At 37.8% G+C, this 13,657-nt stretch overlaps 1 protein-coding gene across 5 annotated transcripts in view; it reads right to left on the reverse strand.

The window, feature by feature from the left end:
- Positions 1-13,657, reverse strand: part of LOC135472312 (A-kinase anchor protein 13-like) — a 177,856-nt gene that overhangs the window by 27,474 nt on the left and 136,725 nt on the right. For 4 of the 5 annotated variants that reach the window (XM_064751764.1, XM_064751768.1, XM_064751765.1 and 1 more), the window contains 2 exons: positions 1,240-1,313; positions 1,007-1,030 (listed from right to left, as the gene is read on the reverse strand). In XM_064751764.1, the coding sequence (XP_064607834.1) occupies positions 1,007-1,030; positions 1,240-1,313 (98 nt within the window). The remainder of the gene's footprint in view (positions 1-1,006; positions 1,031-1,239; positions 1,314-13,657) is intronic. The other variant, XM_064751766.1, reaches the window with a different exon arrangement.

Below are 13,657 nucleotides of genomic sequence, written 5' to 3' on the forward strand. Positions count from 1 at the left end.
AAAGTTTGATTTTATTCTCAAGATTTCACTTACAGGGCAGTGGGCAAGGCTAATGACAGTAGGAAAGCAGGAAGCCTGAAGGAAAGCAGGAAGCCTGAAGTAAACCACAGCCTTTCAGCAGGTAACTGACAAACCTCCTGACTAAAGTAGCTAAATATACAGAAGTAGATCTATGGGATTTGACAAAAACAAAGCCTGGAGTTCATCGAACTTCTCCAATAATTTATGTGGCACATTTTGTGAGACTGTCCAAGAATGCATTATCCACAGTATAATGATGACTTGATGTGTTTTTGAAAAGGTTTAAGATTCAACTGCATTAAACTGGCCACCTGGTAGTTTTATCTCTTTTACCAACTTCATCAAATTAAAAAGTGTAATACACTTTAATACATAACTTTTACATGTGATTAAGAATAGAAAATTCAGAGAGGTGACAGAGGTTCAGCTAGGGAGTGGACTGATGGAAGGTAAGACTGCATGTTAAGCAGGTGGATTTGGCTAAGTTTGCATATACACGGCAGGCAGGTAATGGTACACAGGTAGTACACATTGTAGTTAACATTTTATATCATGCTTACAGAATGTAGTGTCATTTACACCGTAAGGTACATGTCAGATGACACACACACTCACAGCTGACAAGCAATGGTGAATTCCACATTGTAGTTTATTCCACATTGTACATGTACTTTCATTTTCACCACAGAAATATATGAAAGTTGCCATATACAGGTATATATGGCTAACAGGTTCAATGCGCAATACTTGTGTACAGATAGTCCATATTACAGTTTGATTTTAATGCATGAAGATGCAACACAGGTTAGTTAACATGTTCAGTGCTGGCAGGTATTAACTAAACCCAGGCATCACACATTCTAGTTCACATGATGGGGATGGGTAAGTTAACTTTTACAGGTGGAAGCGGGTGACACATTTTTGGAGTGGGAATAGATTATGCACACTGCTGTAAGATACTACTGATGGAAGGTTACCAACACACCCTATATTTCTCCAGAAATTGCATCTGAAAATGAAAATGAGATTTTACTCAACTCAAAAGGCTGAGAATTAAAAGTAAAGAAAGCAAGACTGCAATGGTGTGTCTAGTCCTGATGTATCAATAACAGGATTTCTAAGGTCAGGGCACAACCAGTGGGAACTAGGTATGTATAACGAGCATGTTTACAGAAGAGGCTGACCAGTGACTGCTGACCGACACTAAGAATTTCTCACCTGCTGTTGTCTGGTTGGAGCCGAAACTGACCGCTTCTCCTTAAACGATGGCACATTTCTTAACCCAGAGCTGGCTGCAATGAGAAAAACGAAAACCATTAGGAATGTTAAAAGGTCATTAATGAGCTGGTGCCTGGCCAGGTGTAAGACAGGTGGCAGCATTTCTGTAAACAACAGCAGGCAGTGGTTAACAGTCTTTTTCTAGCTGGGCTTGTAGGAGACCAGGCTGATACCAAATAGCCATTCATTTAATAGCTGGGTTGAGTGGAAGATTGGAGAACTGAAAAAAAAACAGAGGAAAGAAGAAGAGTGGGCCACAGTGCTTGTGACTAATTTACTGTGGTACGCCTTCCCCCATTCCACAGACTTGTACATGCCACTGAGTTTAGTTCATGATGGAAAGAACAGAAATGGACAAAAGATGGATAGGACTTGCAGAGGAGAGAATTAAAAATGAAATACATGTAGTTACATAATCTGAATTGTGTGTGACTATAAGAATGTAATAAATCTCCAGTCAGTTTGCATTTGTTTGCCTTTTGGGGTGTAAAAGCTTGCAATTAAAATGAATTTCTCACTATGTACCAGGAAGATCTCAATATCCTGCTTACAGAACACAGACAGTATCGCTACCACTACCCTAGACCTATCTTTTCTACACCCTTTAGGGAAGTATCTAGTCAGGAATTTCTCACATATAAACTTTGTATTTCACCTAAACTTTCACTTATGGGTAAGTTTTCCGGATTATGAAAGTTGTACTGACTTTAGAAAGGTGTTTTGGAGTTTTATTTGGAAGATGGATACTATATCCTATTTGCAAAGTTTCAGGACCAATATTTTATGCCTATTATTTGCCTTTAGAAATGCACATCTTTTTTTTATAAAGGTAAATGGAGTAGTTATTGTAAATCTGTCCTTAACAAGGGAAACCTTGCAGGTAACGAACTATAAGCAAACAATGAACTCATACTTTAACTGCAATTACTCCAGCAGAGACATAACAACACAGGCAGGTTTTATTAGATGCATCTGCATTGTACATTAATCGACCGGCTCTTGATTTGGTAGACACATGCATTCACAAACTTCTGCACTTCTCCTTACACACTGTTTCTGTTTATTACAGATTGGACTAATTTATTCATGCCCTTCCTTAATACAAACACAGACTATGCAGAATAGCTTAGCATAATTACCTGTACATAGCCAACTATGCAGATTAATACTTTGCACAAGAATAGAAGCGCTCAGATTGCCAGAGCAATCTTAGTACTGGGTTGTTAATGCAAGGTTGTATTACAGTCAGACAGCAAGGAGAGGTCAGAGAGTTTGATGTAAACATACATGTAAACTAATCAGTAGTATATGTTAGAGCAGCCAATATGCCAATCGAAACTCTTCTAGGTATGCAACACAGGTAGACATATTACTGAATCGTTACATCATACCTCAAGAATTTTACATTAAATCACCTGTATATATTTTCAATGAATTTTTCCACCAACTAAAAACCATGCTGTACTAAGTTGGTGAAAACATATGTGAAGTATTTTACACATGAATTCACACATGATCATTTACAAACTAATCCTCCTTCAGTACATACTACAGTTCAAACAGCAGGGATATAACTTTTTTGAAAAAAATCATTAAAACACAGCTGAATTAGTGTACAGGTAAGCCCTAGAAAACAATTTACTGCTACTAACTCCTAAGTCTGTAACATGTTTTTCAATCATAAAGATGTAATTTGTAGTGCCTGAATACATCCATGCCATCTGTTAAACACAGCTCTTGAAGTAAATGAACCTGATTGTAGGTCAAGGGTAAAACATGTACTGCATTTGTTTCACTTGCCTTATATGGCCACTTCACAGTCTTTTCTTATCAAAAAAACTTTAACGTCAACATCAAAATTATCATTTTAAGGCCTTTATGAGTGTCTGAAAATGCATTTTTACATAATAAACTTAAGGTGAAGCACTTTACTCCTCGACACAACACCTACATGACTAAACAGGCTTGTTGACAATAACAGCTTCACTCGTTGTATTACCACTTCCAATCTGACTCACTTTTCAAAGAATGTTGGAGGTAGAGATTACAGTATAGGAGCACCAGATCAATGAAACAGTTGACGTACATTTACACTGCCATAGTGTGTATATTTGATCATATGACTCAAGCTGAGAGAATTTGATCTGCTTATACTTTAATCCCCCATTGTTATGATAATAATAAAGGCGTTACTTTAATTCGTTTCTGGGGACAATAAAGTGTAGATGCTGTATATATGTGTGCGTAAAAGGGACAGGTATGATAATCACGAGGAAGTGACAACATTTCCCTAAAAAAATGTAATTACCCTAAATGACAAAAAATTTCGCCAACAAAAATGCATTTTTAGAAGAAAATAAATGTCTCAAAATATTATTTTTGGTTCTGAAACTTACAATTTTCCTGTATAATATTATCCCGTGTTCCAAGCACACATCAAAACACCTTTCTAAACTAAATAGAACTCTCAGAATCAGGAAAAATCAGCTAGTTAGTCTTTATTTATGGTTATTTAGGGTATTTCATTAATGTCAATTTAAGCCATATGCAGACTTGATTTGACTAATTTAGCTGTGCAACACTGTCACTGACAGTAATGTTTTCAAAATGTTTTCATACAGGTCTACCTTGTTCTTGACTTTACACCCACCTTATATGGACATACAACCAGGGTTACATTTAGTGTTAAGGTCATTTCAGGCAATATGAAAACTGTTTTTCCAGCCTTAATTTGTCTCTGTTTACAAGTTATTTGTATCAGGAATACACTCTTTTCTGTTGCACCTCAAGAGTCTGAACACAATCTTCGATCATCAGTGGATTTGAACTCAAGAACAGGACAGTGAGAGGCAAAAACATGATGAACTCCAAATAATGCCACTCATTTTAGAGGTTTCCATCAGGATACATAATAGTCAGTCCACAAAATAAATTAGCTGATTTAATAATGTTCTTATGATATACAGGTGTGATATTTATTTATTTATTTGATTGGTGTTTCACTTATACAAAGACGGCTAGTATTATGGTGATAGGAAACCGGGCAGAGCTCTGGGGAAACCAACGACCATCCGCAGGTTGCTAGCAGGCCTTCCGAAGAGGAAGCCATCATGAGCTGGCCTTAAACTCACAGCAACTGCATTGGTGGGAGGCTCCTGTTTCATTGCACCATGCTGGTGTGCTAGTGTGCTGGCCTCGGAGGCCCTCCAGGTGTGATATACCGGCATGTATGTTAACTGTGGTAGACACTGCCTCAGTGTACATGACAATCACTCTATAACATGCTGGCTATTGACAAACTACCTGGCAGGTATATTTTATTATTATTAAAATGTATTTCACACATAGCCTGTTTATACCTATTATGAAATCATCATGCAACACTTGGCCCAGCTGTGTCAAAATAAAAATGTCAACACTGTTTGCATCCCTGAATTTTGTACAGGGAAAGTAATATGTTCAATGACCAGAATGTATAATGACATAGGCAGATCATAAGCACATGAAGACTTCTGAATAGTACTGCAAATGTTTGAAAACACACGTTTTGTCTCATATGCCTTGCAACATCCAGTTCTTATTTGCCAATTTCACGGCTCTTTCGCAGCATGATTGTTTTCCTTAACTTCCATAAACTCATCAGGTTTAAGCAAACTGGCAGTTCAAGGACTGTATCTTGCCAACTACATGTACCTGACAATTAAGCACTCAATACAGCTCTACAGTATTGGTGAATAGTAAAACAGCTGGCTTAAAAGCTGCAAAAACCATGGTTCCATCGCACTTGTATTGGTCAAGTGGGTAGTGATCATGATCCCCAATAAAAACTGGTTTAACACTACCTGACCATGAAGGCTACAAATGTAGAAATTCCAAATATCATACATATCATATCAATCATGTTAAGGCAAGGCAAACCGTTGCAAATCTCTTATCATCAATCAAGCTGTGTGCATGAAACCGTCCTCAAACAACATATCTGTGGCCTTTAATATGTTTTTAATCTTGGTGCTGTACTCAATAATTGTTTATGTATTATGATATTGGTCAGTTTAATGGGTGGAGTGCCTGCAGAGCTACACAACTGACCAAATGGCAAGTTACTGACAAACTTTCGAACAGAATGAGTGAGGGGATCTACAAATTTCCTGTTTGATAAGGCTGGGATTGAACCCTCACCACCTTTGTCCAACCAAATGAAAGACATGCATCTGAATTACTTGGCCACAACTTGCTCCTTTTTTCAGCATAATCCAATTAACATCACTTACATCACTGTATATGACAAAAAACATTCAGTAAGTCCTTTTTTGAGAATGAAGTACTAAAACACCTCGAGCATAACACTCTGAACTGAGACAGTTCCAGCTGCAGTGACTGGATTTTCCAAACATGCTATACCAGTAATTTAGGGTGAAAAAAAACTGTGTACAGTGCTGGTGCATAATGACATGAACAAATAACTTAGCATTATAAGGCTGAACTATAGTTGTTTTTCTCACCAGGTTGTAGCTATAAATCTGAATGTACATGTATATGATTAGCCTTCGCTAATAAACAACCCCTGTATATCCCATATCATCTCTAGTCACGTCTATCTGAAGATTATTTATAGGTTAACTACTACAGCTGATGTACTTTGTCTCAATTTCCCTGGCATCTTCAGTAGCATCTCCTCCATCCCAGCTGACCTGGCTCTGCTACAGGTTTGTGTAAATCCACAGAACAACCATGCAGTCCTAGCTGCCAAGTCAATAATGTTTGCATAGAACAGATGCATTTCCCTTCATAGAAAATTACACATAAGATAAGATCAGGCCTACATCGTCATGATAAACACTATCTACCTACTAAATACAGGCCTGTGGCTATTTACGTTAAGTACTATTTTTTTGGGATTAATTTACGTCTATTAAACCCATACTCAAGAATACTTAACAAACTATGACTATAAGCTCATGGAAGAAGGAAACAGGTGTGACCAGGAAAAAAAAAATGACCTATGGTAAGTTACTGAAGCACTTTCCTACATGTGACATATGACATACATTGGTGGAAGACAAGTTGTCTTCAATGAACAAGGCCACGGAATCTAGGTTCTCTGTCCAAGGCCAGGGATTGAACCGACACCTGTGAATGTAATAATGCTAGGGAAGGTTAGCATCCAAACCCACTTGGCCGCAACCCTCTCTGTGTTTTCACAAGCAAGATATAATTGACTGAAAGCTCATCGTGATGATGAGATAATTCTTCATTACAATGATTTATTGGTTGATTAAGTTTGATATTTAACAAGACAAGAGGCACGAGAGGGCAGATGTAATTAGTCCAGGTTAATGACCTCTTATATATCAGGTAATTGTTCATTTTTTTTTAAGATGAAATGTTATGAGATCTGCAGTACAATTGGGAGCTGGGTGCTAATTTTCACTCCACAGCCTTAGCTTTAAGCTAGCCAGAGAATGATTATTACATTAGATAAGCGTTTCGTGGAATTCTGCATTATACACTGTATCACTATTTGCAGTAAACTGGTGTAAACAATGAAGAAACTGAAAATGTAAGTCGACAGTGTTACCTGAAATGTTGCCGTTTTATTGGCCATGGAAAGGCACTTAGGCCACTAACTTCATAGGCCACTGTCTACGAATGGATGCAAATGTGGCCACTGTCTGCGACTGGGTGCTAATGTGGCCACAGTCTATGACTGGATGCCAATGTGGCCACTGTCTGCGACTGGGTGCCAATGTGGCCACTGTCTGTAACTGGATGCTAATGTGGCCACTGTCTGCGACTGGGTGCCAATGTGGCCACTGTCTACAACTGGGTGCTAATGTGGCCACTGTCTGCGACTGGATGCTAATGTGGCCACTGTCTACAACTGGGTGCTAATGTGGCCACTGTCTGCGACTGGATGCTAATGTGGCCACTGTCTGCGACTGGGTGCTAATGAGACCACTGTTGCTCTGTAGTTGTGGTGAGTGTACGTAGTACTGCCCATCTTGAAATGGGAATTTAGCTCATACAATTTGTCTGTTTTTGGATGGCTGTATTCTGTACCATACCACATAATGACATGAAGGATCTTTAAATAGTTTTAAAATAGGTATATACAATAGTCTTACTCTTGCAATACGTGCTCTTGCATGGACCATCAAGACCAGTAACATTTTGAAGCCTTATGAAATATTTCATTGGAACTGTACAATCAAGGCCATGCATATGTAGAAAAAATTTTAAAGATCTGATCCTAAACATTAAAGGTGACATTCTGACAGTGCATTAAGAAATTCCATAAAATGCAACTCAAAATATAATGCTGAGAGCTTTTAAGTCTTGTTATTTGTTAGTTTCAATACAGCTTGATTAGTTTAAGGAAGGTTCAACCGAAACATTTTGCAGAAATAAAATGACTTTTGACATGGCCTTGGTAATACATAGTCTGAAGCATTATGCTCCCATAGCTAGGGTCAGGAAGGCCAGCTTCATTGTTTTATCTAATGAATGTATGCCTGTGCAGATTTTTATGCTGCACTTAACATTTCAGTGATATACCAACAAGCAGTCATTACGTCTTTTATCTAGTACCCCCCTCCCAACACACAATCTGACCACACACCAAGCATATTACCCACAACAAGGACAGTCCAAGCTATAGAATGTATACACTAGGTTAGCATAATTGGCTGTAAGAAAGCAAGAATGTGGGTGAGAGTAACAGTGTTGTATATGATGCTACACACCAGCTGTAGTATACAACTACCTGCCCGCACTAATGAACAGGAAACAATGACCTGGTTTACATAAGCTAGCAGGAATGTAGAGAAAAACACTTATGTACACATCTATTTAAAAGTTGCCTCAGTATGTACATGACAAAATGTTGGCTTAGTTCATATCTACCTTCTTTATAAGTCAGGTATGATGGCGCTTCAAACTCCACGGCTAATTCGTGCGACATCTTGTCTCAAGTAAGAATGATACACACTAGGGCAGATTCATGGTATGGTACAACAACGTAGATGAATCCATCAGGTAATTTACAGGTAAATTCTCCACGTGTGATGATTATGGTGAAATGGTCTTATGACTGACTCAGGTAAGCTAGGTAACTGACCACCTCCTCAGATGTGGAGTTCAGCCCTCCAGGTAGTGACAGACTAGGGGGCGTGCGTGGCCCACTAACTGGCCTGCCTTGTCTGCCTCTACTGCATATTGCCTTCCTGCTGGCCTCCACATGATCAAACCCCTTCAGCCAACCCACTGGCTTTGTGAAGGCAAAGGCTATTTATAGCACAGGGAAAACCACCAGCTGGTCAACACACAATAACAGCCCAAGGCCCTACCAAAGGTGAAATGGAACAAGCCAGTCTGCCCACTGCATAGCATTCCCCTCTTTGAGCCCATTTTGCTTTGAAAACCTGCCCCCCCCCCCTTAACTCTGACAGCTTTTCAAATATAACCTGAATGATACATAGCCACAGGAAGGATTAGCCTGTGATAAAACCCCCAATAATAGTGTGTCTAGACTCCGTGATACAGTTCTGGCTTTTAGCCCATTTATTTTTAAAAATAAAAACATATGCATAATATAATCTTCTGTCCGAGTTAAAAACTGGCATTTAACTTGTATTTAAGATAATATGAAAGCTATCATACAAACGAATCCTGATATGTTGTCTATATGCTGTAAATTTCAATCAGTTTTTCTGATTCAGATTAAACCGAGCAAAAGTAAAACATATTTTAACTGTCACTTTCTAATTAATTAAACTTGCCTTCCATGCAAATAAAATTTCTTGTATTCAATTCAACAATGATTTCCATATTCGACATTTGCTATGATTACTTTACTGTTATTGGTTCTGTTCTTCACATTAATATATTCCATTGATTCTATGACCTTCTTTAAACTATTAATGAAATCAAGCGCTATTCGGCACACGTCTACATATACTTGCATGTAAGTTCACTTTGTAGTTTACCAAAGTTCAGTCTTGCTGCATTTGTATTTACCTCAATCAAATTTGTCTAACTTTTTCTTTCTAACAGATTCAGCAAATATCATTCAATGAACATCCACAAAGACTGTCAGGTTTAAAATCATACCTATTCGGCCCCACTTGCAAATTCAGCAAATCTATATCCTACACTAAACATGCAAGACATATATGAATGGATTAAGATGTTTTTCAAACTTCATCTGATGAGCGTTAAAATCAGTCTGTGCCCACAATTTTATCACAATTGGACAACAATGAAAGCAGTTACTGAATGGAAATCAAGATGAGCGGACACGCTGTCAGACAGACAGACTGACAGATGCATGGACAGACCCATATTACTATCCCTTGGTTTTGGTCAAAGGTAAAGGTTCATGTCTCTTTCATACGAAGCCAAATTTAAGGAATCCACAATTTCCTTTATTAGAATTTAGAGTAGAAAATACTGGGCCTTTGGGGTAGTGTGTTCAAATCTAGCAAGATCCTCTTTCTGTTTGGCAGTTTTTGTCTTTTAGGTCAGGTTTGCTGAAAATACCTTCTTAAGTGTTGTGTTACTCTTCACATTATATATACGTGGAATGGCCTTGTGCAGGGCATAAAAACACTAGTCCAAAAGTAAAATAGATATTAAACATACATGTAAATGCAAGAAAAAGTTTCTACTACTTTCTATGAACATCCAGTACAGCAAAAGCTGTATTTCACCTCAAGGTTAGCACTTTTCAAGTGACACATTTTGCTTGATCCTGATTGATTCATCTACCTCACAGGGCCACGTTAAGAGTTTTTTGTGAAGTTCGTTTAATTTAACAGAAAAACTTACATGTTGGTATCAAAAGTATCCTTTAAAGGTGTTCTGAAAGTGCATTTTTACATTCCAAACTTTAGGAGAAATAGAGTGATGTTCCAGACATGGGGCTCATTCACTTTTTCCATGATGGAGACAGAAACCAGCCAGACGAGTCATACCACCAGCACAACTCCCAGCCTTAACTTTTCATGACACTCAATTTAAAAAAATTCTGAACAGACGAATACACAGTACTTCTTCAGCTCCATGTGCAAACTGGGCTTTCACAGGTCTTTAGATACATCATTATTCTGTCTTAAAATAGACAAATGTCAACGGAAGAAAAAAGTGGTCATTTTTCTTCCTTTAATGTTAAGTTCGTAGAGATTGGCCTACCTTGTACTTTTTTGCTGCTTGAAAGTCCTCATAAAACTGAGCTTGATAAGTTTGAGTCTAATAAAGTCATTGCGAAAAGAACATAAATCTGAATATTAATAAAAAGTGGTAAATGTAAGATAAAATTCATTGCTTGGTATTATTTCATGCATCAGTTCCATTGCGTATTCTCTACTTGCAGTCAAAAGATTATGTGTCTGTCTTAGTCTTACACAGGGAATTTGTAGATTTCTCTAGCTTTTATCACTGTCTAGCAGATCTTAGTGACAAAAAAATGTGGACAATAATTGTGAGACCTTTTGCACAGTTTGACGTTCCTTTAGAAGAACAGAAGTATCCACATGTCACGGGTGGGAAAGTTTGTCCATAACTTGCCAAAGGTTGACAGTTTATCACCAGCAGTCTGATTTCCTTCCACCATAAAACTGATCACCATCGCATAACTGACATTAATATTCTTGAATATGAGGTTAAACTAAAAACAAGAGCTGATGCACATGAATAGATTTAAATGCTTAAAATAAGGAATGATCAACTTTTACAATTTGTTTATACTTCAGAAATGGTAAATCCTTTACTTGACAAGGATAAAACCACACTAAAAGTGTATATTTATTAAGAAACACTAAGTATGACTATACTTACTTCTTCCTGTATTCCAGGCTAAGTTTGGAAGCCAGTATTTATGCACAAGAGCGTAAGTGTAACAAAAATATTTACGATGACTACACCTCAGCAAAAAGTGCTACACATAAAGGAAAATATGACTGGTTCTGAGTGGTTTACACAAGTAGCTTATTTTAACCTCAACCAGGATGCTGTCTGCTCATCGTACAGCTATAAATACTAGCTGGCAACAGTTATTATGATTGCTAAAGCGAGTCACTGCCACTGTTTCGGGCACGTCACAATTACCTAGACACAAAGCCTTTAATGGACAACCAGGTAAACACAAAACCGAGTCTTAGCTAAATTAGAAATGCACTAAATAACCCCCAAAATACAATTCTTCGAGCTCAGTCTTATGGTTTCAATGCATGTTTTGTCTTGAGTAAAACTTAGAACCTCAGAGAATGTATTGCATAGCTGCAGGTAGGGGTGTTTGTATACTAGTTAGTAACACTGCTAAAATAAATTGAGAGTATCCAGTACCACTAGATCAGTGTGATGCCCCTGTACAACGCATGGAAATATATAAGAATAAAAAAAAAAAACTTCAGAAATCTTTAAAAACAAAGCTAAAAAAAAAAAAAAAAAATACAGAGGATACAAACAAAAAAGGTAGTACAAAAGAAAACATTTTCAGATTTTTTTTTTGACATTTTCATTTTTTCATTTTTCTGGAAATTCTGTTGTGGATTTTTTTCCCTAGGAAAACACAGAAATTCTTTTAAGTTTGCTGAGTGGCAGATGTATATGGATTGACTAAAAGGTTGAATTCCCCAGTGAACCTGGTCACACCACATAAACCACATCATAGTGAGACTTGTGGTATGAACAGCTGACAGGCATTCCCTCCATGAATGGACCAGGGGCTAGCTATCAACATTTCCTTTCCCAAAACAATATGACAACATGTGCACATGTAGATGTAGATGGGCAATTTTTGAAATGAGTTCAGGGAGCCCTCATTCTCCTACAAGAAATACTAGTATATGTTTTGCATTGTACTTTGTTACCACAACTTTATTTCACATGCATTCCTACAGCATGCAAACACCCAAAAGCTTTCATTCAATAAGATTTGCTTTTACAGTGCACATATGAAAAATGTTGATATCATTCATTTATTTATTTATTTGATAGCTGTTTTACGCAGTGCTCAAGAATATCTCACTTATACCATCATGGCATGTTGATCTCAAACATCCCTATGTTCAGCTTCTGTGCACGTTCCTGTCCATATGACTTATGTATTATCTAAACACATCTACTAGCGACTCTCAAGGATTCCCCCATTCACTCAATACATATTTAGAGTGAGTGAGTGAGTGCTTGGGGTTTAACGTCATACTTAATAATTTTTCAGTCATATGACGACGACGGAATCCTTAGAGTGCATGTAATGTACCTCCTTGTTGCAGGACGGAGTTCCACCGCTCTTTTATCTAGTGCTGCTTCACTGAGACACCTTACCGAAGGCAAGTAAGCCTGAGCCATTACACTGATACGGGTCAAGCAGTAGTTGCACTATCCCCTTCATACTGAACGCCAAGCAAGGAAGCTGCAACTTCCTCTTTAAAGTTTTAGGTGTGACTCGAGCCAGGGTGGGCCCTGGATCTACTGTTCCCAAAGAATACATATTCAGAAAGCTGGTCAAATAATGAAATGAACACACTGCCTGCTGTATAAAATGATCCAAAACGCCTGATATTCAGCTTCACATGGTCAAATGTTCAACCACACAGATCACTCAAACGTTTATTTAAAGGAAACACATTAATTTATCAATTACTTTTAATATTCTAAAATTCAAAACTTCATTTTATAATGCTTTTTTAATGGGAGAAATGAAATCTTTATCTTGACATGCATCCTACATATATATACTTTCTACTCTGCACTTTTGATACCTTGGGGGAATCCTTCTGGGGTCAGATAAAGTGTCAAATTTGATCAAGGGTTGCATGTTTAAAAATATGACCTAAGCCAAACTCGACCTAATAGAATGATCTGAACACAATGACCTTAGCTCAGCCCAGAAACGGCTACAAGAATTTGTACCTAATTTTCTCGGACCTTAGCAGCACATAGCTTGTATCCTCGGCCAAAATAACTCTGCCCTTCTCACCTGTCTTGACCGTCACCAGAAGAGCGCATTCCCAACAGCTGCTCAATTAATCTCTAATTAATACCTTAATTTAGTAGGCTGTCCTATCACTAATGCATAACCCTACTCGGACATTCCCAGCTAGCTACATGCATAAGTATGCACATATTTTAACATGCACCACAAGTAGCACTATTAAAAGCCTGGGAGGAGTATAGGATTCCTCATTTCATGGCTTCTGAACTAAAGGTATAATTCTCTACATTTTTGCTCTAGATCTGACTTAATTTGCTTACCCCTCTAGTGAATATAATTTAGCCCATTCTAACTAAGCCTGTGGCTACCTTATTTGAGTACATCACTGATGTTACGATTGGAATTTCTGAGCACAGCAGTACA

Source organism: Liolophura sinensis, chromosome 8 (assembly GCF_032854445.1).
Source record: "Liolophura sinensis isolate JHLJ2023 chromosome 8, CUHK_Ljap_v2, whole genome shotgun sequence".
Classification (NCBI taxonomy): domain Eukaryota; kingdom Metazoa; phylum Mollusca; class Polyplacophora; order Chitonida; family Chitonidae; genus Liolophura; species Liolophura sinensis.